Genomic DNA, 27,656 nt, shown 5'->3' with positions numbered 1-27,656 from the left:
CGAGCCAGTGGGCTGAACGAAGCACGGGGCGCCTCGCCCGACTTTGATGAGGAGCGCACCTTCTCGTGGGCCCCTGGCTGAGCGCTCGACCTTGGTGAGGATCATCGCGCCGACAAAACAAGTGGCGCAAACACGACAGAACGCGGAGCGACCGTCCTTGACCGGCATCCTCCAGCGCCCCTGCCAACTTCCCGGTTCGGCCATCCGAACGTCTAATGTTGGCTTTGAAACTCCGCGCATGACACGAGCGCCCTCCGGAGGTTGCACGTACGAACTACAAGCTACCGCGGCATGGAAAACTTTAGCTGGCGTTGGAACCACACGCGAGGCGCGATCGTCTCGCCAGGATGGCTCGATACCTGCAGGACCACCTGGCCTGGCTCGGGCTATTATCCCACTTATGATCGAGGGAATTTTTGCTGGAGCTTTGATCGATACAGGGTCTACTGATAGTTATGTTGATTATCGACTGGTGCAAAAACATGGATGGCCGATCCTTGGGACAAGAAGTCGGATCTTTATGGCCTCTCAATGGCGTAGGCTCAGCACAAAAGGGGAATGTCGATTGAAGCTTGTGATAAAGGGACGAATATTTCCAGATGTGCATCTCATGGTCTTACCACCATTATGTGCAGATGTTTTGCTTGGACATGATTTTCTTGAGCGACATGGACGGTTGGAAATGGAATTTGGTGGCACTGACACGCTTGCTGTGTGCGCTCTTGCCGGGATGGAAATTGAGCCGCTGTCGCTGTTCCCCAATATGACCACGGACTGCACACCTGTAGCGGTTAAATCGCGACGCTACTCACGAGCTGACGCGCAATTCATTGTGGAAGAAATGGCCCAGCTATTAAAGGAAGGTATCATAGAACCTAGTCGGTCGCCATGGCGGGCCCAGGTCCTGGTGGTACGAAGTGAAGCGCATCGCAAACGCATGGTAATCGACTATTCACAGACGATTAATCGATTTACACAGCTGGACGCCTACCCCCTACCGGGGATGGACTCCCTGGTCCGACAGGTGTCCTAGTACTCGGTCTATAGCACTCTCGATCTGCGTAGTGCGTATCATCAAATCCCCATCTCCGAGGCCGACCGTATCTATACCGCGTTTGAATCGGGTCAAAGGTTATACCAGTTCACCCGGCTACCTTTTGGGGTCACGAACGGGCTCGCGTGTTTTCAGAGGGCTATGGATGACCATTGCTAAGGAGAACTTGACCGACGTCTTTGTATATCTGGACAATCTTACGGTTTGCGGGCATGACCAAGAGCATCATGATGCAAATCTGAAGCGCTTCCTCGAGGTCGCGCAGAGGTATCGCTTAACTATGAATGAGGCGAAGTGTCGTTACTCCGTGCGCACGATAGATCTTCTGGGGTACACCGTGACCCACGGCTCTGTTGCTCCGGATAAGGAGCGTCTGCGACCCTTGCTCGACATGGCCCCGCCCTGTGATCGAGCTTCGCTGAAGCGTGCTCTCAGCTGTTCGCCCATTATTCTAAGTGGGTGCAAAATTTATCCGTGAAACTCCGCCCACTTGTGGACTGCGAAGCGTTCCCCATGAGCCTTGACGCCAAGGCTGCTTTCATGGCCTTAAGTCCGACATCGCTGGGGCCGCTGTGGCGACGATTGACGATAAAAAAAAGTTCGTTTTGGAAAGTGATGCCTCGGATCATGCGATAGCAGCGACTCTCTTCCAGGGGGGGGGGGGGGGGCGCCCTGTGGATTTCTTTTCGCGGACTCTCACCTCCGCTAGGCGGAGACATTCATCGGTCGAAAAGGAAGCGTACGCGATCGTCGAGTCGATTCGGCGTTGGCGTCCCTACTTGCTCGGACGATGCTTCCAAATCATCACGGACCAACAGAGCGTTGCGTTTATGTACGACACCCTGTATGCTCAACGCATTAAGAATGAGAAAATCACTTGCTGGCGCATCAAACTCGCCGATTTCTGCTCCACCATCAAATATCGCCCGGGGAGGGATAACCTGGTTGCCAACGCCTTATCGCGGCCGGCAACGTGTGTGGGCTTTATATCTTTGGAGGGTCTGCGTGCTTTGCACGACACTGTGTCATCCTGGGGTGACGCGTTTTGCTCATTTTGTGCGTTGTCGTAATCTGCCATACTCAGTTGAGGACATTCGCCAGGTCTGTCGCGACTGCACTGTATGTGCTGAACTCAAACCACGTTTTTACAACCCTCCCATGGGGATGCTGGTCAGAGCTACTAGGCCGTGGGAAAGATTGGCGATAGATTTCAAAGGGCCGCTGCCGGCGTCTGGTAACTCTCGTTATCTGCTCACTATCGTTGATGAGTACTCGCGATTCCCTTTCGCTTTTGCTGTATAAGCTGATGCTGTGGATCAGCAGCATCAGCAGCATCAGCCACGAGGGCCGTGACGGCCACGCCGACTCTCGCCCGCGTGTCCGAAGCGGCGAAGTACTTGTCCGCCTCCGCTGCCAATGCTCGGGGTTCCGTTAGCCCGGTCCCGGCCAACGCGAGGCGAACCTGCGCTGGAAGTTGGCGACGGAAAAGCGCCCGGAATAGAGAACCGGGGGCTTCGTCGCCCAACAGTGACAGCATATGGTCCATTCGGACCGACGGGCGCGTGTCACTGAGCTCGGGGAGATGCAGGAGGCGGTCGGCCCGTGCATCGTCCGTGAGGCCGAACGTGGCTAGGAGTAGCCGCTTGAGTGCCTCGTACTTGTGGCCGTCCGGTGGGTGGCGAAGGACTGACACAACTTGAGCGGCCGTGCCGGGCCCGAGGGAGGCGACGACGTGGCAATAGCGCGTGTCATCGCCGGTGAGGCGCCAGAGCTGAAATTGGGCTTCGGCCTGGACGAACCAGACTTCGGCCTGAGCCTCCCAAAATTCGGGAAGTTTGATGAAGTTGGCCATGGCAATGGCGTCGCGTGTGGAAGGATCGCTCCGGCAGATCCAACGTCAAGGGGGTCACCAGTAAAGCGCGGCGTTACGCGCGCTGCTTGCGAGCAAGGAGGAAGCGGACAAGCGGGAACTTATAAGCGTCTTTATTTCAGGAGCTCACTGTAACACTGGCGCGCTCCGGGCTGCGCGCCCGGTGTATATCATGAGGCCACGCCTACCCCTCGGGCGTGGCCACCGCCCACTTGGTGCGCGGAATGATGTCACCACGCCAGTGGGCTTTTGTGTCCGCCACAGCAGCAACAATAAATGGCAGCCACTTTTCTATGAGGGGGGTGGTGTCCGAGGCATAAATCTGAGATTTTGACGGATTTCATTTATTTATTTTTTCTCTTAGCCCCTGCAGGCAAGATACATCCAATGTTGTTGTGAAAGTTTCATTCATGAGTATGAGACATCTATATGTGTATGTTATAAAATAGTTTTATATTTCGCATGTCATAGCTGTTCATATAATTATGCAAAAATAATATCGCCTAATTTGAGGAATTCCCTATTATGATCTGATATTATTATCTACTAGCAGAAGTACCCGGCATTGCCGGGCGGGGAAGGGGAGGGGGAGGGGGTAGGGGAGGGGAACGGGGGGGGGGGGGGAGCGAGCCCCTTGGCAAAGCGAGCGATTTTTTTTTGTTCATAGCGTCATGGCGTCATAGCGTTTCATAGCGTCATAGCGATTTTTTTTTTCATAGCGTCATAGCGTTCATAGCGTCATAGCGTTCATAGCGTCATAGCGTCATCACGTGATCGCTCTGAGCGAATCAGCGCCCACCTGCTCTGATTCCGTTGATTCCGTGCGCTGAAATGCGCTGAGGTAAATATGAATAAAAAATATGGATCGTCAAATATTTTGAGTTCGGCCATGTTCGTCCCAGGCTCAATGGCCATGTCTATGCCAAATATCAAGCACGTAAGCCTCTCCGTTTAGGAGTCTATCTGTAACATTACACACACACACACACACACACACACACACACACACACACACACACACACACACACACACACACACACACACACACACACACTGTGTTTTATATATATAGATTATGATCTGATATCAGCACCATTTGGGAAGAATGGCTGCAACAGGGTAGATATGGTCTTTGATCGCTACGATCACCCTTACTCTATCAAGACCGGAGAACGCATGCGACGAGGGTCTTCTACAGAACTGGAGATGAAGATATTGGGACCCAGTACACCTCTACCTAAACAATGGGACAAATATATACTTAATCCAAACAACAAAGCAAATATATGTGCATTCCTATGTGATCGATGGTGCCAAACTGCACCAGAAAAACTAGCGCCGGGTAATCAGCTGGTCTTCGGTGGTGGCTTCAAGAGCGGAAAGGAGTGCAAGCTGATCGTAAGAGGGCATGTGACTAAACTCTCACCTCTGGAGTCTGACCACGAAGAAGCAGACACCAGGCTTCTTCTGCATGCTCACAATGCGTCATATGACCACCCACAGGTGATCGTGCAATCACCAGATACTGACGTTGCAGTCATATGCATACACACGTACGCCACAATGAGATGCCAAAAACTTTGGTTTCGTACTGGAATAAAGCAAAAGTTACGACACATCCCAATCCACGAAATAGTCTTGGCCATTGGTCCAGAAGTATGCAAAGCACTCCTGTAGCGGTTGCCGCTGAGCATACACAATCGCCTTCCACCTGCCGAAGACGCAACCAGGGAGCGATCACTGTACCGGGCTCGCCCAGGCCGTCCGGACATGCCCAGACTCGCCTTTCCCGGGCATGCCCAGACTCGCCTTTCCCGAGCTCGCCCAGGCACGTCCAGACTCGCCTTTCCCAGGCTCGCCCAGGCCGCCCGGGCACGTCCAGACTCGCCTTTCCCAGGCATGCCCAGACTCGCCTTTCCCGGGCTCGTCCAGGCCGCCCGGGCACGCCGAGTCTCGCCTTTCCCGGGCAAGCCCAGACTCGCCTTTCCCGGGCTCGCCCAGGCCGCCCGGGCACGCCCAGTCTCGCCTTTCCCAGGCATGTCCAGACTCGCCTTTCCCGGGCTCGCCCAGGCCGCCCGGGCACGCCCAGTCTCGCCTTTCCCGGGCAAACACTCCGGCATGACGTGTTTGATTGCATATATATATTGCTGCCCGATAAACGGGCTTTTCAGAGTACCCGAGTTTTGGTTTGCTCAATAAAGAAGCTCGGACGAATTCCCGTCTTTTGTCGCGTCAATCCTTTCGACTCGCGTAGGAGCACAGCTCCTTCACTCCCATCATTGCATGCACTAACAGGAAGTGACACGACGAGTGCCTTCAGAGGAATTGGTAAGAAGACAGCTTTGAGGAAACTTCAGGACGGTAAAGACCACCAACAGAAAGTGTCACAATTGGGAGATATTATCCCACCGACAGAGGATACTGTCCATGCTTGTGAACGGTTCATATGCTCCCTGGACACAACAGCTCAGGCAGCAGGTGACACGGCGGACAAAATCAGATATTGGATGTTCTGCCAGAAAAGGCAGAAGAGTGAATGCCTACCACCAACATCTGACAGTATTAGGCAACACATTTATCGAGCTAACTATCAGTCATTCATCTGGAAGAAGTCATTGCTCCCCAACCAAGCACTACCAAAGCCAGATGGTAATGGATGGAACATCGAAGATGGAACTCTCCAGCCCACCCTCATGACCAAAGACCCTGCTCCAGTTGGACTAGTTGAGCTGACCGCGTGCAAGTCTAAAGTGTCTGCATGTCAACGCAGCCACGTATGTGCCTGCAAGAACAATAACATGCCATGCACAGAAGCCTGCACTTGTGTGGGAGGTGAACAATGCAAAAACCCAAACAAAGAACCTACCACAAGCGACTCAGAAGATGATGATGAGGAAGATTAATGATGACATTGAAGGAGCTCGGGCTCCCACGTCGATCGGAAGAATGGACGCGACAAAAAGCTGGAATTCGTCCGAGTTGCTTTATTCAAACAAAACACTCAGGTACTCTGAAAAGCCCGTTTATCGGGCAGCAATATATATACACACATTATCCCGGAGCGTTTGCCCAGGAAAGGCGAGAGGGGGCGTGGCCGAGCGTCCTGGCTGCGGCCTGGCAAGTTGAGGGCGAGCCTGCCCGGGCGTCCTGGACGAGCCCGGCATGGTGATCGCTCTGCGTCCTTGATAGGTGCAAGGCGATTGTGAAAACCCAGCGGTAGCCGCTACACACGTCCCCCCAGAATCGACTTGCACCGGCAGGGTCAATTTGAGGGGGGTCCTGATGACCCGGCCGAAGCGACCCCTGGCGGGTCGTGGGGGGGTGTCCGGTGTGGTGGTGGGCGGTCGAGTGGGGGGCACCGTGGACGGGGGGCGGCCTCGCCGCGGCGGAAGGGCCACCCGTGGTGGTTGGTCGACGTCCACGTGCGCCGGCTTGAGGCGGTCCACCGCAATCCGGTCCGACCTGCCGCCGATGTCGATGACGAACGACTTGTCGTCCCATCGCAGGACCCGGAAGGGCCCGTCGTACGGCGGCCGGAGTGGCCCCCGATGTGCGTCGTGACGCACAAAAACATACTCCGCTGTGCGAAGTGCTGGGGGGACGTAGGACTGGGGGTCACCGTGGTGGGATGTTGGCACGGGGGCAAACCGTCGGGCGGCCTCCTGGAGGTCCGAGCGCTGGTGAGCTGCGGACCAGGGACTGGTAGCGTCGGGCACGAATTCGCCCGGGATGCGTAGCGCCTGGCCGTAGACAAGCTCGGCGGTGGATGCCTGGAGGTCCTCCTTGGGGGCCGTGCGGAGGCCCAAAAGGACCCACGGCAGCCGGTCGGCCCAACCGCCGTCTTGAAGGCCGGCCATGAGCGCGGCCTTCATGGAGCGGTGGAATCGCTCGCACAACCCGTTTGCTTGGGGGTGGTAGGCCGTAGTACGGTGGAGCTTGACCCCCAGGTTGCGGGCGACCGCGCCCCACAGCTCGGAGGTGAACTGTGGTCCGCGGTCTGACGAGATGTCCGCCGGTGCGCCGAAGCGGGCGACCCAGGTGGCGATGAAAGCCTGCGCCACGTCGGCGGTGGTGGTGGAGACGAGGGGAATGGCCTCCGGCCACCTGGTGGTCCTGTCCACCATGGTGAGCAGGTGTGTGAACCCCCGTGATGGGGGGAGGGGGCCCACCAGATCCACGTTGACGTGGTCGAAACGTCGTTCGGGCACGGTGAAAGGTGCCAGCGGGGCCTGGGTGTGTCGGTGAACCTTGGCCCGTTGGCAGGCTGTGCAGGTGCTGGTCCAATCGCGGACGTCCCGACGAAGGCCGTGCCAGACGAATCGCGCCGACACCAGCTTCTGGGAAGCTTTCCGGCCCGTGTGGGAAAGGCCGTGGAGGGAGGCGAAGATGCGGCGTTGCCAGGTGACGGGCACGATGGGGCGAGGCTGGCCTTGGGAGACGTCGCAGAGCAGGACAGTGTCCGCGAAGGGGATGTCGGCCAGGCGGAGGCCCGTGTCCGCCGCCCGGAGGGCTTGCACCGTGGTGTCGGTGGTTTGGTCCGCCGCCATAAGCGCGAAGTCCACGCCCAGGTGGACCGCGTTCGCGCTGGCCCGCGAAAGACAGTCGGCCATGGCGTTGTTTTTGCCGGCGACGTGCCGGATGTCCGTGGTAAACTCCGACACGGCGGAGAGGTGGCGCTGTTGGCGGGCCGACCACGGCTCCGTGACCTTGGCCATTGCGTAAACCAACGGCTTGTGGTCGACGAACGCCGTGAAAGGTAGGCCCTCCAGGAGGTGGCGGAAATGGCGGACGGCCAGGTGTAGACCGAGGAGCTCACGGTCAAACGTGCTGTATTTGAGCTCGTTCGGCCGGAGCTGCCGGCTGAAAAAAGCGAGTGGCTGCCAAACCCAGTTCACCCATTGCTCATGTACGGCGCCCACCGCGTAGTCGGAGGCATCCGTGGTGAGGGCGATGGGAGCATTGAGCACCGGGTGAGCGAGCAGTGTTGCGTCGGCGAGGGCCCGCTGTGAGCTTTGGAAGGCCGCGTCCATTGCTGCAGACCAGGCGATGTCGTGCTTGGCCGGCTTGCCCCGGAGGGCTTCGTAGAGGGGCCGCATGAGTTGAGCAGCGCGGGGCACGAAGCGGTGATAAAAATTCACCATTCCCAGGAATTCCTGCAGGGCCTTTATGGTGCGGGGACGCGGGAACGTGGTGATGGCCTCGACCTTGGTTGGCAGCGGCACGGCCCCATTCTTGGTGATGTGGTGGCCCAAAAAATCAACGGCCGTCATGCCGAAGTGGCATTTGGCCAGGTTGACGATGAGGCCGTGCTCGCTGAGGCGCCCGAACAGTGTTCGGAGGTGGAGAGGTGCTCGGCCCGGGACGTGCTGGCGACGAGGATGTCGTCCAGGTAAACGAAAAGGAACGGCAGGTCACGCAGCACGCCGTCCATCAAGCGCTGGAACGCCTGAGCCACGTTCTTGAGACCAAATGGCATCCGTAAGAATTGGAATAAGCCGAACAGCGTGATGACTGCCGTTTTAGGGACGTCGGCCGCCCTGACAGGTACCTGGTGATATCCCCGTATGAGATCAATTTTCGAAAAAATGACCCGTCCCGCCAGACGGGCGAGAAGTCTTGGATGTGCGGGATCGGATACCTGTCGGTCGGGGGTGGTAGCGTCGTTAAGGCGGCGGTAGTCGCCACATGGGCGCCAGCTGCCCCCTGGCTTTGGGACGATGTGTAGTGGCGAAGCCCACACGCTATCGGAGCGCCGCACGATGCCGAGGTGTTCTAAAGCGTCGAACTCGGCTTTGGCCACGGCGAGCTTGGCTGGGTCGAGGCGGCGGGCTCTGGCGTAGACCTGCGGGCCCGTGGTTGGTATGTGGTGCTCGATCCCATGTCGTACTGCGACGGCCGAAAACGTCGGCCGCGTGAGGGCCGGGAACTCCGTCAGCAGGCGAGCAAACTCGTTCGCAGTCGGGAGGGCGCATGCCAGCTCGGTCGGCGCGGAGCTGCCCAATGTGCATACCAGGGAGCTGAAGGTTTCGGCGTTGATTAAACGACGCCGTTGGACGTCCACCAGCAGTCCGTGTGCGCAGAGGAAGTAGGCGCCTAGCAGAGCCATGGGCACGTTTGCGGTTACAAACGTCCAAGCAAAGCGTTGGCCGCCGAAGCAGAGGGTGACGTTGCGCGGGCCGAAGGTGCGGATGGCCGATCCGTTGGCCGCAACCAAGGAGGGGCCGCAAACCGCGGACTGCCTGTCCTGGTCAGAGGCGGGTATGATGCTCAGTTGGGCGCCGGTGTCGCACAGGTAGCGCTGTCCGGACGCTTTATCCATGATGAACAGTAAGTTGCCCGTGTGGCCGGCGCTCATGGCTGGTAATGAACGCCGGCCCGGCCGTTCGGTGGACGGGGGTCGGCATGTCCGGGCCTTCTGTCCGAACCTGGCATGATAGTAACACCACGCTTGGTCAGGTGGAGGCCCCGGTCGTCGTGCTGGAGGAGGTCGGCTCGGTGTAGCGGCCGCCAATTGCGTCGGCAGTTCGGTCGTCGACCGTGCCGGGTGCTCGGGCGCCATGGGTGTTGCGTCGGACGGCGGTGGGCCCCACGTCGCTGCTGCGATGCGCTGACCTGCGGCGGAGATCTTGTCGACTTCCCTGGCAAGGGCACTGGGATCCGTGATCGTCGTGCTTGCCAGGGCGAGGCGTACCGGGCTAGGCAGCTGACGGAGGAACAGCTCCCGGAACAGGAATGCCGGAGAGTGCTCGCCGAGCAGCGAAAGCATGTAGTCCATTCGCTCGGAAGGGCGCGTGTCGCCGAGCTCGGGCAGGTCGAGCAGGCGCCGTGCGCGTTCCGCCGATGGGAGGGCGAAAGCGTCGAGGAGGAGCTTTTTAATCGCACCGTATTTGTCAGCGGCTGGCGGGATCTCGAGGAGGCTCAGGGCGCGGGCCGCGGTGGTTGAACCGAGCGCTGCTACCACATGGTGGAAGCGGGTGTCGTCGGCCGTGATGCCTCGCAGGGCGAACAGGGAGTCCGCCTGTGCGAACCAAACCGCCGCGTGAGCCTCCCAGAAGGTAGGCAGTTTAAGGGCCACTGCCGTGTCCATGTCGGTAGGTCACCAATGAAGGAGCACGGGCTCCCACGTCGATCGGAAGAATGGACGCGACAAAAAGCTGGAATTCGTCCGAGTTGCTTTATTCAAACAAAACACTCAGGTACTCTGAAAAGCCCGTTTATCGGGCAGCAATATATATACACACATTATCCCGGAGCGTTTGCCCAGGAAAGGCGAGAGGGGGCGTGGCCGAGCGTCCTGGCTGCGGCCTGGCAAGTTGAGGGCGAGCCTGCCCGGGCATGCCCGGGCGTCCCGACCGAGGCCTGGCAAGTTGAGCGCGGGCCTGCCCGGGCGTCCTGGACGAGCCCGGCATGGTGATCGCTCTGCGTCCTTGATAGGTGCAAGGCGATTGTGAAAACCCAGCGGTAGCCGCTACAACATTTTCGTGATTTTATACCACTTAGAGGATGATTCAGTAGCAAAATATGTGTGTTTATTTTAATAATACAACAAATAACAGTTGTATGTTAACATTGTAATGTTCAGTGAATGACTATGGTTATGATACGCAGCCAGATTTGACCTGGTGAGATATTTTTGCTGAGATTACTTGTGGAATTTGGTCATAACAGGAGTGGGGTTGATGATTTAAGGGGAAATGAAATCTAGATTTTTCTGACCACTTAAGGATTGTCCAATTTTGTTTCTTGAAAAGATCATAAAGATATATCATATTACAACCATAACCGCATTTGAACAACATAAAGATGATATTGAAGCACGCGGTGCTACGCGCGCGACTTGCTACCAAGGAGGAAGCGGACAACGCGGTAAGTTTATAGTTCTTTATTCAAAGAGGTCACTGTAGCACTGGCGCGCTCCGGGCTGCGCGCCCGGTGTATATCCTGAGGCCACGCCTACCCCTCGGGCGTGGCCGCTGCCCACTTGGTGCGCGGAATGATGTCACCACGCCAGTGGGCTTTCGTGTCCGCCACACGCGCCCCCCCAGAATTCCCGCGCACCTGGAGGGCCAGTTTGCGGGGCAAACGGATGACCCGGCCGAAGCGCCCTCTGGCTACCGGCGGCGTCCGGGGTGCAGGGATGCCAGGTGGGATGCCCCCGGCTGTACCCGGGATGGGTGCCGGACTGGGGGGCGGCGTGCCTGCGGTGCTGGGTGGTGCCGGGGGTCCGCCCGCAGGGGGGCGGCCCCGACGCTAGGGGCCGAGCCACCGGCGGTGGGTGGTCCACGTCGAGGTGGGCCGGCTTGAGGCGGTCTATGGAGACCCGGTCAGGAGTGCCGCCGATGTCCAAGGTGAAATGTTTCACCCCGGTCTCCAGCACGCGGAAAGGCCCGTCGTATGGGAGCCGCAGTGGTGTCCGGTGGGCGTCGTGCCGGACGAAGACGTACTCCGTGGTGCGAAGCTCCGGGGCGACGTGTGTAGGAGGGTGCCTGTGGTGCGCCGTCGGCCCCGGGGCGAACCTCCGGGCGGTCTCCTGCAGCGCAGAACGCTCCTGCGCCGCGGACCAAGGTGCCGTGGGGTCGTGGAGGAACTCGCCCGGCACCCACAGCGGTTGTCCAAAGACCAACTCCGCCGCGGATGCGCGCAGGTCCTCCTTGGGCGCCGTCCGGAGGCCCAGCAGGACCCAGGGGAGCCTGTCGACCCAGCCGCCGTCGCGGAGGGTGGCCCGGAGCGCGGCCTTCAACGAGCAGTGGAATCGCCCACACAGGCCGTTGGCCTGGGGGTGGTAGGCCGTGGTTCAGTGCAGCTGGACCCCGAGCCCCCGCGCGACCGCGGCCCAGAGCTCCGAGGTGAACTGGGGGCCGCGGTTGGACGAGATGTCCGAGGGGGCGCCGACCCGGGCGACCCAGGTGGCGATGAACGCCTGCGCGACGTCTGCCGCCATCGTCGCCGCCAAAGGCACGGCCTCCGGCCACCGGGTGGTGCGGTCCACCATGGTGAGGACATGGGTGAAACCCCGCGAGGGGGGCAGAGGTCCCACCAGGTCCACGTGAGCGTGGTCGAACCGACGTTCCGGCACCGTAAACGGGGCCAAGGGGGCCTGGGTGTGTCGGTGCACCTTTGCGCGCTGGCACGCGTGGCATGTCCTGGTCCAGCCGCGGACGGCCTTCCGGAGGCCATGCCAGACAAACTTGTCGGCGACCAACCGCTGGGAGGCCCTCGTGCCCGGGTGGGACAGGCCGTGGATGGCGTCAAAAACCTGGCGCTGCCAGCCTGCGGGCACGATGGGGCGAGGCCGCCCGAGGGAGACGTCGCAAACGAGGGCCGTGACCGTGCCGTCGAAGGGCACCTTGGTGACGCGGAGGCCCGTGACGGCGGTCCGCAGGGCCTGGACGTCGGGGTCGGCAGCCTGGTCCGCTGCCATCCGGGCATAGTCGATGCCAAGGTGGACTGCGTGGGCGACGGCCCGGGAAAGGCAATCGGCCACCGGCTTGTCCTTTCCCGCGACGTGCCGGATGTCCGTCGTGTACTCGGACACGGCCGCGAGGTGATGCTGTTGCCGGGCCGACCACGGCTCGGCGACCTTGCCCATCGCGAAAACCAGCGGCTTGTGGTCGACGAAGGCCGTGAACGCACGGTCCTCGAGCAGATGGCGGAAGTGCCTGACCGCCAGGTGAAGCCCCAGCAACTCGCGGTTGAAGGTGCTGTAACGGCGTTCGGGCGGGCGAAGCTGCCGGCTGAAGAACGCCAGCGGTTGCCAAGCTCCATGCACCCATTGCTCGTACACCGCGCCCACCGCGTAGTCCGAGGCGTCGGAGGTGATGGCGATCGGTGCATCGAGCGCCGGGTGCGCAAGCATGGTGGCGTTGGCCAAGGCGAGCTTCGTGCCCGAGAACGCCGCGTCCATCTGCTCGGTCAAGGTAACGTCACCTTTGCCCGGCTTCCCTCGAAGGGCCTCGTGTAAGGGGCGCAAGAGCTGGGCGATGCGGGGCAGGAACCGATGGTAAAAGTTTACCATGCCCAGGAACTCTTGGAGCCCCTTGATCGTGCGGGGGCGCGGAAACCCCTTCACCGCCTCCAACTTGGCCGGTAGGGGGACGGCCCCGTGCCTGGTGACGCGGTGCCCCAAAAAGTCGATTTCAGCGACACCGAACCGGCACTTGGCGGGGTTCACGATCAGGCCGTGCTGGCCCAGACGTTCGAAGAGCGTGCGGAGATGGTGAAGGTGCTCTTTGCGGGACGCGCTGGCGACGAGGATGTCGTCCAGGTAGACGTACAAAAAATCCAAGACGCTGTCCATGAGGCGCTGGAACGCCTGAGCCGCATTTTTCAAACCGAAGGGCATCCGAAGAAATTCGAAAAGCCCAAATGGCGTGATGACAGCCGTCTTCGGGATGTCCTCCGGCCTGACAGGGACCTGATGGTAGCCGCGTACGAGGTCCACCTTTGAAAAGAAGGACATATTCGCCAAGCGGGCGGAAAAGTCCTGAATGTGGGGGATGGGGTAGCGGTCGGGGGTGGTGGCGTCATTGAGGCACCGGTAGTCCCCGCACGGTCACCATCCCCCGCCGGGCTTGGGCACGATGTGGAGCGGGGACGCCCACGCGCTCTCGGAGCGCCGCACGATGCCGAGCCGCTCCAGCGTAGCGAACTCTGCTTTCGCTACCGCGAGCTTCGTCGGCTCGAGGCGGTGTGCCCGGGCGTAGACCGGTGGCCCGGCGGTGGGGATGTGGTGTTCCACCCCGTGCTTGATGGTCCCCGCCGAGAAGGTCGGCCGCGTGAGGGCCGGAAAACCTGCGAGGAGGCGGGCGAATTCGTCCGCTGCCGGAAGCGTACAGATGAACCTGGCCGGAACGGAACCGCTCAGCAAGCCGCTCGGCGAGCCGCTCGATGAGCCACTCTGTGAGCTGCTCAACGAGCCGGGCAGCGCACACGCGAGCGAGCTGAACGGCTCAGCCTGGACAAGCCTTCTGCGCTTTACATCGACCAGTAATCCATTAGCACATAAGAAGTCCGCGCCGAGCAGTGCCATGGGCACGTCGGATGAACGACCAACGGAAAACCTGACCTCCGAACCGCAGGAAGAGACAGCGTTTTCCGTACGTGCGTATAGACGTACCATTGGCCGCAAGCAGCGCGGGACCTCGGCCCACGGTGTGCTTGTCGGACGTACCGGCAGGAATGACACTCACCTGCGCTCCCGTATCGCACAGGTAACGGCGCCCGGACAAGGTGTCCGTTATGTACAGAAGGCTGTTGGAATTGTCGACGCTCACCGTTGCCACCCAGCGCCGGCTCGCCCGTTTCCCGACCTGCCGAATGAGCACAGCGGGTGACACTGCCGAGCCTCGTGGCCGAACTTGGTGTGGAAGAAACACCAGGCGGGCACCTGCGGCGGCGGTGGTGGTCTGGGCGTGGCGGCGGACACGAGGTGCGGTGCATCGGGGAAAGCCTCGGGAGCGGCAACCGCGCCAAGACTCGCCTGCGTGTCCAAAGCCGCGTAGTATTTGTCGGCCTCGGCAGCGAGCGCACGGGGTTCCGTTAACGCGGAACCAGCCAAAGCGAGGCGGACTCGTGCTGGGAGCTGGCGTCGAAATAACGCCCGGAATAGAGCGTTCGGGGTTTCGTCGCCAATGAGCGCCAGCATATGGTCCATACGGACCGACGGTCGCGTGTCCCCGATCTCGGGGAGGTCCAAGAGGCGATCGGCCCGTGCGTCCACCGTAAGGCCGAACGTGGCGAGGAGGAGACGCTTGACCGCCTCGTACTTGCCGTCGGCAGGTGGATCCCTTAGGACCGATACGACGCGGGTGGCCATGCCGGGCCCGAGGGCGGCGACCACGTGGCAGTACATGGTGTCGTCCACCGTGATGCCTCGAAGTCGGAACTGGGCTTCCGCCTGCAGGAACCAAACTTCGGCTTGTGACTCCCAGAATTCGGGGAGCTTGATGGAGACCGCGTTGGTAGCCATTGTTGCGGCGGTTTCGGGTAGTCAGCGACGGCTGACTCGAATCTCGGAGGTCACCAATGAAGCACGCGGTGCTACGTGCGCGACTTGCTACCAAGGAGGAAGCGGACAACGTGGTAAGTTTATAGTTCTTTATTCAAAGAGGTCACTGTAGCACTGGCGCGCTCCGGGCTATGCGCCCGGTGTATATCCTGAGGCCACGCCTACCCCTCGGGCGTGGCCGCCGCCCACTTGGTGCGCGGAATGATGTCACCACGCCAGTGGGCTTTCGTGTCCGCCACAATATTGCATAATTACAGTCGAAAAGCAAAAACTACATATTTCAGCGATCTTGTATATAATTATTATACCAGCGACAAGGTATAATAATATATATATTTTAAATCATACTTGAACAGCATAACGAAAAGCCCCTCATACTACCCACTATCCTTTTAATTATAATGTTGAAGAATCCCCATTGGAAGAGCTGAAAAAACAAAAATACAAAAAAAAATCGTCAATTTCGAGCTTTACGCTACCCCTTAATAGAAAAGTGGCTGCCATTTATTGTTGCTGCCACAATTGAAGTGTACATCAGGGCTGGATTTGTTCTACAGATGTATCCCAAGCACCCTGAAATGACAAACCAACTGTGTAGTGGGTGTTGCACGAAACTCATTTTCTAGGCCTCTCTTGAAAACTAGCTCCTGGACTATACAGTTATTTTTGACCTTTAGACGTCAAGTACTATTGGAACCCTTTAGAGTGGCCAAGAGGTATGCACGCTCGCCTCTGAGCCGTCAGGCCTGGGTTTTAATCCCGACCCAGGTATAAACTACATCACCCTGCCTGTGCAACACCGGCATGACAGTTGATATTAAAATATAGCTGTGTCTGGATTCGAACCCAGAGCAGACTGCTTTTAGAGTCGATTTGGCATCTATTTTGCCCATCCTGTCACTTCCTCATTCCTTCAGCCAAGCTCCAATAAAATATGAATCGGGGTTTGCTTGAACAAAGAACAGACGTTTTTAGGCGGTGTATAAGCTGGTGCTGTTCTGTTAGTTTGTGTTTTTATTTCGATCGATTGTGATTTTAAGGTAATCTACGTGGTTTCCAAGAGAAAAAAATGGAATGCTATATTACGTGATAATAAATAAAATTAAATCGATTCGTTTGATGTACACGGAAGAGATATTTTTTTGTTTGTGGGCAGAATGGCAGACACGAAGTCGGAGAGTGTTGCTGTGGATGCAGGATCGAACTCTTCTCAAGCGAGCAATCCGCTCTCGCGGAAGATTAGCAAGATCTTGGACACTCGCCTCGACAATGACAAGGTACTTCCTTTTACCAGAGTCTGGTACGTAATTGTCAGGGGAAGGATGAAGCCTGAACTCTTGAACTTGAAGGGATTTGTTATGTGCGATTGGCGATGTGTGTTTGGAGTGCAGGAGCTGTTGGAGTCGCTGCGTTCTCTGTCCTCCATCCTCCCTGAAAACTCCCTGCGAGCTCGCCGTGATCTCCGCGGGGACATCGAGCGCAGACACCTGGCCATCGGTGAAGACTTCCTGCGTCTGTTTTGTGACGTCAAAGACGTGAGCTCTCTTACCTTTGTACCTCACTTGAACAGCCCAAATCCATGGACGTAACTATAGTTACCAGGCCCGACAGGATGATGAGGCGGCGCACTTACCATTTGAATTGTGTCTTCGAGTTTTGATTCCCAATCCAAATATTAATATAAAGGTGCTCCTCAGGTAGCGTGTTGCATCACAAAGTGCGCCATCCCTCAGGTGGATGTTAAATTGGGTGTCCTCACTGTCCTACATGCTAGCACTTATTTATGGACGTTAAATATTTCATGGTGTCTTTCTCGAAGAGTCGGCGACTTATCGCCGGCATCCTGAACAAATTACAAATTCCTGCCAAAATCATTATTGGATAAATATTGAATGTCTGGCAAGGCTGACCAGCTCATGAAAAATGAAAAACTTTGGCCAACCCCCAATACAGTGAGAAGTGGAAAGCATCCCACATTGAAAAGTACACACACACACACACACACACACACACACACACACACACACACACACACACACACACACACACACACACACACACACACACACACACGGATAGGGATACGCATGCACACACACATACACACACAAATACACACACACACACACACTCACTCACTCACACGGACACGCATGCACACTCACTCACATACACACACATTCACTCGCACACACACACGGACACGCATGCACACACACATACATACACACACGCACACGTTTTTTTTTTTTTTTTTTTTTTTTGTATACTGAATCGAGGCTCGTGAAAGAGCTAACATTTACTTCACAAACAAATCGACCAGACAAACAAAATACACAAAAAGAGGGAGCGGAAGACAAGATGGGGAGAAAAGGGGAAGCACACAAACACAACATCCGAGAGCAGGGAGATGTGTGGAAGGGAGAGGGCCCGGGGGGAGGAGGCATGGGAAGGGGGGGGGGGGGGGGGAGGAAGAAGTATAAAGCACAAGGACACCAAGGACTTCCAGGACAGAAGTTGGTATTTCAAAAAGTGGAATTGGGGTGAAATTAGCGGGGGTAGAAAAGATCAAGGTTTTGGATAGGGGAAGATAAGAGATGGTGGTGAACAGCTGTTTTAAAGACTTGGAGGGTGGAGTGGGATTGAAGAGAGCGAGGGAGTTTGTTCCAGAGGCGGGAGAAAAGAGGAATGAAGGAGTGAAGGTGAGCAGAGAGTCTTGATTTTGGCAGTTTAACCAAAAGAGGGTTGCAGGCAGATCTTGTGCGACCTGTAGGAATATTTGCGGGACAGAGCCCAGAGAGAGCTGGGGGGGCAAGGCCAGAGAGGAGTCGGTAGAAGACAGAAAGACCACCAACCTGCCTGCGGTGAGTGAGTGAGAGGCCCTTGGAGTTAGCTTCATCGCGGGAGATTCCAATGATTCTGAATGCTTTGGTTTCAACAGCGTGAAGGCGAGCTAGGTGTGAGGCAGGAGCACCAGCCCAGAGGGGAGAGCAGTATTCCATTGAGCTGCGGATGAAAGCCTTGTATGTGGTGAGGAGCTCAGGTGTGCCAAGGAAGGACTTCGCACGACGGAGGATGCCCAGTCGGCGACTGGCTTTGGAGGCCAGATTTGAAATGTGGTTTTTCCAGGAAAGATCATGGCAGATAGTGAGACCCAAAAGCTTGAGTGACAGAACTTCTTGGAGAGGATTATTCAGAAAGTGGATGGGAGGGTTGTCCAGTCGGTCTTTTCGGAGAGACATCGTAAGAGTGTGAGATTTGTCAGGATTGAAAGACATGTTCCACTTGTTTGCCCAGACATGTTCCACTTGTTCCGAGTACCGTTCTTCCGAGTACGCTCACACACACATACAAACTCACTCACTCACTCACGGACACGCATGTACACACACACACACACACACACACACACACACACACACACACACACGCTGGAGATTATGTTTTCACCTCTGTCTGTTTGTAAACAGAATATCTCAAAATGTTGTTGACGGATTCAGACAAAATTTGGTGGAGAGGTTGGATATGTGACTGTTTCGTGTATGCATGTATATGTATTTGTCCCTTGTGCCGGCATTTTGTGGGTTTATTCCTTTTAAAATTCGTTTTCTCTGCAACAGATGTTCTGATTGACATGAAATTTTCACCTCTTCCGGTAGAATTTGTAATGATATTTAAGACGTCATAGGTCACGTGGTATGGGCATGGGTGTCGATGGGTGGGAGACCAGGGAGAGGGGACATATCCCTCACCCCCCTTTTTTTGATGAGGGGGGATTATGCCCCCCACTTTCTACTCGAATATAACATAAAATGCGTTGCTCTGTGCAATCCACACTGGCCCGGATGCGGGATGTTCTCCAACTACATCATCGAATTATGTATAAATCAAAATTAACTTTCCCCAAAGAAGTTATCTCTTAAATGGACACTGCGCTGGTGGGCATTATTTATTAACAGAGAGCGTAATTGGCTCGTGCATGTCGTGCTGGATTTCATTGGTCCAAGCACGGATTTTTCATTGGTACACGCATACGCTAAAAATGTATCACGTGATTAGAGATTACTGAAAGTGTGACACAGGTAGACATTCCTGCTGCAGTGCAGTGTACCTCGATGTTCCTTCACGTTTTCTTCCGAAGGAGCCTCTTTGCTCACCCATAGTGAAATTGTAAGGTAAGAAAAATTTATTTAGTTGTTGTTACATTGGAGAAAGTGCTGACTGAGCCAGAATTGATAAAATTTTGGTGAAGATTCGAATCTGAATCTGGATATAAGTTTTTAAAGTATCAAAGTGATTCTTCACCATTGAGTGAATGGACCAAAAACGATATATAGGATGATATTTTTAAAAGCTGTGGACGACTTCTCACAAAACTTGGTGGATGAGTTGATTCGGTGACGAGAACAAGCCAATTAGATTTTGGGTCAGTTCCGGATCCAGATCTGACCTATCAGAGGGATACAAAACGTAAACCGTTCACCCTGGCCGAGGTATGTTTATAAGTGACATTCTCGTTTATAAATGTTGTTGTCCAAACTTTATAGATGTACTCGCATTGTAAAGTACAGCACTGTACATACTGCATAGACGATATAACATTCTAATTAGTACATACAGTCAAATGTGTTTTCGGGTCCCGCCCCCATCAGGGTGATTGGCAGTCATAGTCCCGCCCACCCCTCTTGGCACTTCATTGCCCGATGTGTAATTATGCAGTTACACCTACTTTTCGTGGAATCCTGTCAAGTTGGGAAAAATTTGAGGCGTCATGGACCTTTCCCTTGTAAAATGCAGTAGATTCGCGTTTGAACGAAGTACTGAACTTAAACCAATGTTGAGTTACTGTCTGAAAAGAATTACAAGTGGGATATTTTTGTTGTCAATTTTGTAGTTTTGTGATGCCGCCCAAACGTTTAACCCTTTGCGTGCTGCAGTCGCAGATTTGTCACAAGATTTAAAGTCTTTTTTCTTTTTTTGGGGGAAAATGACCAAAAAACTGTGATTTTTAAATGAACATTTTGAAAAAAAAATTAAAAGATGCAGCACACAAAGGGTTAATGAGTGTTATTTGATGTGAAATCCTCCACAGACGACTGATTGGTTGGTACTTTTTATAGGTTTATAAGTTAGTTTCTTGGTAAGATTTATTTTTTGAGGAATTGTGTCTTCCCTCCATAGGAAGTCTTCCGACTTCCTGATATATGGTCAATTCAATTTGAAGTTTGATATCGGATTTCAAATTGGTCACTATTTATGTGATTATATAAAAAACATAATCATCTTCTTCATAGCCACTTCAAAATACCTTTCCCAGAAAATGTCCCCAGCACCACTTTTCAATTGCGATCAACGCCCTCGGGTATGGGCGCCATTTTGGAAAGGAAAAGAAAAACTGAAAAACTTTGCACTTCTATATCTCCAAAACTGCTCCATGGAAAACGTTGAAACATGGCTCATTGAAAAGTACCCCTCATGGGGAATAACATATGCTAATGATGATGTCATAGATGCCTTCATTATGACATCAGAAATCGACAAGTAGAACGGTTGATCCGATCAGTCTGAAATTTCTTGAGCATGATCTAGGGATTAATTGGTCAAGAAAAAACATTGTCATTGGTCACGTGTTTCGGCAGCCATATTTTTGCGGCGTAGCCTGTAGGGAAATGCCGTCTCGTACAATGTTTGTCTGTCAGTACAGTGTATGTATGTAAGTCCCTCACAAACGTCCACCGATCCGAGTTTGAGAATCTGGTCACATGACAGAGGGACAGTAGATCCTCCACTCAGCAGATCCAAGGCCAGCTATGCCATTGTTAGACTATCGGTCTTGTTTTTTAAAATTTGTGTTCATGGAAATTGCCCCTAACAAGGCATAACGCCACTCTAGGTAAGGGGCTAAGTAATCCCGACCCAGCTCTAAACTATCAACGTCTTTTGTAAAAATCTAGCTTTCTGACTGTCATGGCTTTGTGTTAAGTTTTTTTTTGCTATATGGTTTCATTTTTTCATCGTCACCAAGATGGTTTAAATCTCGATTGCAGCAGAAAGTGAGAAAAATCAGACAAATATTGGTGTTTTTGGACAAAAATGCATTTGAACAGCCGTTTTGAAAATAACTGGCCAGACGTGATGCAGAGAGCGGGAGAGGAAAGAGGTGGGGGGGAGGGGGGAGGGGGAGGTGTGATGGCCGTGGTGTGATGGCCGTGGTGATGCGTTTGGCTCCAAATACCGTACACAAAAGTATGTTATTTAAACAAATGTTAATCTTTCCCCAGATTCCTATTTAATTTCATGTTAAAAACCTCGAGGGACCTCTAGCAATATGATGCATGCAGACTATACTATATAGGACCCCTTTGAAAGCTCATCCCTGGAGAAGAGAGAGCGGTGGAGTTACGTCATAACTACTTTGATGAAAGTTTATGAAATACATTATGGGACCCCTTTGAAAGGGCATTCTGGTTGTGGGGAAAGAGGGAGGAGGAGGGATAGGGGAGATGGAGAGAGTGGGGGTGGAGAGATAGGGAGGGGGGAGGGAAGAGAGATGGGGAAGTTGCATCCCAACTGCTTTGAAACCTTTTGAAATAGTATCTCGGACCTATTTGAAAGCTCTTCCTGGCTGTGAGGAGGGGGCTGGGAGACTAAGGCAGAGTAGGGGAGTGAGATGCAGATGGAGAGGGAGTGAGGTGTGAGGTGGAGATGGAGGGGGAGTGGCGGAGTGGGGGAGAGGGGGAAGGAGAGAGAGTAGGTGAACAGGCATGAATAATTTTGATGCCAAATTTTATTTCGCAAGCAGGATATTTTGCCTTATTTTTAGACATATGCATCCTCCTCTGATGTTGCTCCACAATTTTGTGGTGGGCGGTGTAAGTATCTCAGAGCTTTGGCTCTGAGTGAAACCAAGAGGTCAACACAATTAACCTTTTTAAAGTCCATGAAATATTTTAAATTGATTTATTTTGCTTGTTGTACACAAGTTTGCGTGTTTGTTCTTCTCCTTTTCTTGCATCTTTTGAGCGTAGGTCTGTTCCGTGTTTATTTATCGTCCCGTCCTTCCTTACCCCCCGCATTTCTTTTATAATAAATATTTATTTAACTATAAGAAACCTCTTCTAGACTTTTGCCTTCGCGTGTAACCCACCACCATTTGCAGCTTCCATTCAGGCGATCCTTGGAGGAAGTATTACAATTAATAGAACGCAGGGAATTCTAATATTGCTTTGGCTTTTGCGGAGGTCTTCAGACCTCTGGCTCAGGCGGTCTGCGTTACTCTGACATGACAGTATAACAAGTATCTCTTTTACAATACATTTAAAGCTTATTCACAAAGGGATGAAAGGATTGTTCCAAAAATTTGGACTGCACTTTAACTGGAAAATTTGAAACTAGTGGAAGTTGCATCAACACATTGAAGAGGGGGAGCAGTGTGTTGAATTGTAATGTTTTCATGAAATGATGTATGTTCTGCAGGCATTAGAAGATGTCACTACTGATGTGGAAGCGATGAACAAGGCCTGCCAAGACATGAGTAACTGTCTTAAGCGTGAGTTTGTGGTTGCATACTGTGGCTCATTTACAGCTTGCATTTGCCTGGAGTATGACGTGAGCAAGGCTTTACGTTGCTAGTTAATAACTAGTGCACTGATACTTGCTTTTAATGCTATTAAATTTTAAATGCTTTGAGCAGAAGCACGAGCTATCTTTTTTTCTTTTTTTCTTTGCTTGCTGCCTTGAATTTAAAGGTGTTGCGGAACCATTCTTCATGGTTAAAAACTCAGATGATATATCAGACATGTTCTGTTAGTAAAAAGCATTGTGTTATAGTCGTCAACATCCATTCGTTTATTGTTGATTAGTAAAGGTACCTGGCGTTGCCGGGTAACACCGGGTCCTTCCTCCCACTCCATCCCCTCTCTCCTCTCACCCGTTCCCTTCCCTCCAGACTCCCACCCACCATTCCCCTCCCTCCTCCTACCCCTCCCCTTCTCCTCACTATGGACTACCACCCACCCTTCCCCTCCCTCCTAGCCACCCCACCACTTCCCCTCCAGACTCCCACCCTTCCCCTCTCTTCAGACTCCCCCCCCCCTACCCTTCCCCTCTGTCCTCCCACCCCACCTCTTCCCCTTTGGATTCCCACCCACCCATCCCCTCCCTCCTCCCATCTCCACCCTTTCCCTCCCTCATCTCACCTTCATATTTTCCCTCCCTCCTCCACCCCACCATTCCCCTTCTTCCTCCCACAAAGGAATTTTCACAGGATGTATATTTGGAGAGGTTGGCTCAGACGGTAACCTTTTTTTTCCAAAACTCTTCTTTCACCATTGAGCGTTATGTCGTTAGATGAGCAGTAAGCATTAGATGAGATCTTAAAATTGACGTATAGGTTGTGTTTGTACTATTTTTGGTTTTGGAATGATTCATGCATTTGAGAGGTCACGTGACCAAAAAAAAAACTTACCTTTCATATAGAACAAACGTCTCATTACCTTTCATATATAAGATGATGTTGCTCCTAATTTCAAAACTATAGCACTATATATATATATATATATATATATATATACATACATATATATATATATACATATATATATATATATATATATATATATATATATATATATATATATATATATATATATATATATATATATATATTGTTGCGGATCTCACCGTCGGCCCCTTTTCCCCTTACCAAGGGGGGATTAATCCCCTTGTCTGCGACTGACCGACGTGAGTCCTGAAGCTGCCCAGCTCCCTCCAGAGAGGCAGGTGAGCAATCTCGTTCGTGACCGCGGACAATATGTTATTTGCCGAGCGGATTAGCAGCCGCGGATCGAACCATTAACAGAAACTAGACCCGATTCTTATTCGTTGGCTAAATCGTGCCACAGGTATTCAATGATGGAAAAGACGAGGACGAACGGATGTGAAGGAAAAAGGCAGAGTAAGGAAGAACAGGATTTATTATTATTTACACAAACCAAAATCAAGAAGAGAAGAAATAAAAGTAATATACAGGAAAATGGAAGGATCAGAAGGACACAGAGCAATTTCTAGCTTATACAAGCTTAACTTATTCCCAGGGACAAGACACACAAAACAAACTCACGTACACAAAAGGATGGAATGGCAGGGATGGTTTGGGATGGCAGAGGAGGGTCCAGGCAGATGGTAGGCGTCGAGGTCCGGCTCCAAGCGCGCGCTCCGATCCACGCTTTGGGGTCGAGGCAAAAACCCGGCAAACATAGCTTCACGTTTCACCGACCGGCAATAGGGCCTAGAGGGTCTCGGCCTATTGCTGCAATATGAGCACCCCCTCACGTCTCTGTCTCTCTTGTCTGCTTCAGCTGGGTCATGCATCTGCCGCGAAAAGGCTTGTGTGCGCGCTTATATCGTGCATGGCGCGATGATCCGCCAACTCTTGTGCCACGCCTCCGGTTTTTGCTCACCTCGGCGCTGATTGGTGGGCAAGGGCTCTGTGGCTCCACCTTTGATGACGAGGTGGTGCCACGTCCGTGATCCGGCGGCTCCTGCCCCTTCCTTGGCCTCGTGTGTGATGGAGTCTTGGGGTGAAAATGATGGTAATGAAAACCGCCCAATGCAACGGCGGCTAACGCCGCCGAAAACAGCCCAACTATCACTTGCACTTTGAGGAGACGATTTGGGGAAAACTTGAAAGGGGAACTATCTTATGTCATTTGGTGCAATGCAGAGTCAACTAGTGGGAAACAGAGCCTTAAACTAACATAGAACTAGAACGGGCACTCGGTAGAGCGCATACCTTCGCCGCAGCTACTGTTCTGTACTTGGCATGGGAGTGTAGGGAACAGAACAGTGAACAGTTTGGTGCTGATTTCATGCAAATCGGATAAGAATTGACCGAGTTATGACAAAAAACGCACATTTTGCAAGGTCGTGACCCCCCTGACCTTTGACCCGATTGCTCCCAAAATCTAATCAAAAGTGTCCCGTATAATAACCAATCATCCCACCAAATTTCATGCAATTCGGTTGAATACTTTTTGAGTTATGCGAATAACATACACACACACACACACACACACACAGACATACAAATAAATACACAGCGATCAAAACATAACCTTCCGCTTTTGCGAAGGTAATAAGAAATAACTATTTAGAAGGGCTTATGATTTTCTATGTGCATGCGATGGATTAACTAAGGGGACGACCTTTGATCTTTACACTTAACGGAGGTATTTACAAGAATTACTAACAGGCTACACGCCCAGCCATTTCCACAACACTAATGCACCCATCCACAACACCATTCTGCAACCGCACCACAAATGCCAATATCCAACCACAATTTACCTATACCCTCTACCTAACACTTACACTACCCGCCCCGGGTATTCGTGAAAGGGGTCCACTCTTCCCCCATCCACACCTTCGCACCATGCACACCACTCCGTACCACTTACTCCAACTCTCTCCACACACCTGTACTTGCACACCTGTGCTCTCACACCTGGTGCCACCTGCACCCTTCTCTCCCCAAGCGCATTCGCGCTGATCCACAACACTCATTACTCACACACTGCTCCACACACCTGTCCAGTTGCACACCTGTGCAATCACACCTGTACAATCCTCACAAACACGGCATCATCTCAGCTAACTACTCCCTTCTGAAACTTGCGCTTCCCAGTCGTCCCTTTAAACTATTGCGCTCCCTCGTCATTATCATCCACACTAATCTACCTGCGTCCCTACTACAGGTATCAGTCACTAACTAACCTTAACGTTACCTAAGGTCATCTTCTCTAGATCCCTACACACCATATCCTAACCCACCCGGGCTAGTTTTCACTGCCATACACCCCATAAGCTATTGCGCATTTGCCCCCACCTGTGAGGGATGGTGGATTTGCCATCCCACCACATCGGGGGTCTCTCACTACCAATTTTGCACATCAAATTTCAACAAATTAAAAATTTGCCAATCATTGCCCATCACTGTACCATTATCTGCCAATCACTACTGCCAATCCCTTGCCAATCATCAAATTTTGTTTTTCTCTAATTTTGGGTCCAAAACACTAACCTCATCACCCAGTCTACTCACTAATACCTCTCGGTGCGCCAATTCCTGTCCAAAGCCCGGCTTCGTAAAGCCAAACAATGAATGCTGGTTGTTTTGTGCCAGCGGCTGGATGCGTCCGGCACTCGGTGCAGGGACGGGGGCTTACCCGTGCCGAGATCCCACACACCACCTCGGCGTGGAGCCATCCAATGCCCCGATCTAGACCTGCCGGCACGTCTCACCAAAAAGTGGTCGCCATGACGACCCTTTCTATCGGGCTGCCAGCTCCGCCTAGTGGAGCACGGACGCGGCCGTTCAAAGCGAGGCCCAGCACGCACCGAGGGCCCGATTCGGCTATAAGTCGTTCTAAACTCTATCCCGTCTAACGTCGATGCTTCACCTGCATGCTTACACCCCGAAGCCCGTTCCTTGCTCACACATCCAGCCGTGCTCATGCTCCTCGTACCTTTCCTTACACACCCAGGTACACCCATTCCACTCACAGCCTTGGTCACACACCTGACCACCGAACACTTTGGCACACATTCGTTGCTCGCACACCTCACCAATACACCGCTTCGCGCCCCCTCCGCGGTCACCTCCTCTGTGACAATCACAGGTGTGCCCTCATTCGCACACCCAACCACGTGCCTCACCACCAACTCCAGCGTGCATTCCCACTCACGCTCTACCATTCCAGGTGTGCATCCTTCCATCCCAGGTGTACATCCTCGCTCACCTGTCACAACTAACTCACGCTCCATGTCACTCTCACTACTTTCACCTCCATTCCTGACAGCGCACTCACCCTTCCTCTTGACAGCGCACTCTTTCCCCATGCACCTGTCCGTTACACACCTTTCTCGCGCACACTCTCCCGTTACACCCTCTGTAACACTCACCACAGGTGGACACTCTTCCTTACTTCTGACAGCGCACTCTTTCCTCATGCACCTGTCCGTCACACACCTTTCTCGCGCACACTCTCCCGTTACACCCTCTGTAACACTCACCACAGGTGGACACTCTTCCTTACTTCTGACAGCGCACTCTTTCCTCATGCACCTGTCCGTCACACACCTTTCTCGCGCACACTCTCCCGTCACACCCTCTGTAACACTCACCACACTGCGCTTCCATGTGCTCCCTCGCACACACGCTACGACCGACTCGCTCTCGCCAACACCCTCACTCCTTGGCACACACTTTTTCCTCACACACCCCAGAGTCGGACTTTCTCGCACACCTCCTCTTTCGCACACCAGACCTGTCGCACACTTCACCAGTGGCCTCTCACGAACACCCGGGTCCATCTCGACCCCCAAGCTTCTTAAATCCCCTGGCGCATCATACGCACGACCATATTGGTCACCACTTACACCAGGTCCTCTTCCTCTTCGCTTCTCCTCCATCGCCTGCGAATCCCTCATCCGGTTAATGAGCACATCACGATCCAAACACAGACTTTGGACCAATTCTTTTATCTCCTCTTTTATCTCTTTGTTATCCCCTCTCCGTCGCTTCTTAATTTCGCTCACCCCTTCTTCCACTTCTTCTAATTTGTGCCTCACCTCTTTTATTCCCCGGTACGTCTCCTCAAGCTCATCCTCTAAGGCTACCTTGACCGTTTCCATGTGCGTCCTCACCTGCCGGTCCTTCGTCTCC

The 27,656-nt window shown here is 53.6% G+C and overlaps 1 protein-coding gene across 1 annotated transcript in view; it reads left to right on the top strand.

Annotated features, from left to right (window-relative positions):
- Positions 1-15,625: 15,625 nt before the first annotated feature.
- Positions 15,626-27,656, top strand: part of COG6 (component of oligomeric golgi complex 6) — a 144,940-nt gene continuing 132,909 nt past the window's right edge. The window contains exons 1-3 of the mRNA XM_068128500.2: positions 15,626-16,209; positions 16,324-16,467; positions 22,409-22,480. Of these exons, the coding sequence (XP_067984601.2) occupies positions 16,090-16,209; positions 16,324-16,467; positions 22,409-22,480 (336 nt within the window). The 5' untranslated portion in view covers positions 15,626-16,089. The remainder of the gene's footprint in view (positions 16,210-16,323; positions 16,468-22,408; positions 22,481-27,656) is intronic.

Source organism: Myxine glutinosa, chromosome 9, assembly GCF_964187855.1.
Source record: "Myxine glutinosa chromosome 9, kmMyxGlut1.1, whole genome shotgun sequence".
Taxonomy (NCBI): Eukaryota; Metazoa; Chordata; class Myxini; order Myxiniformes; family Myxinidae; genus Myxine; species Myxine glutinosa.
This window is presented reverse-complemented; position numbering and strand designations above follow the sequence as displayed.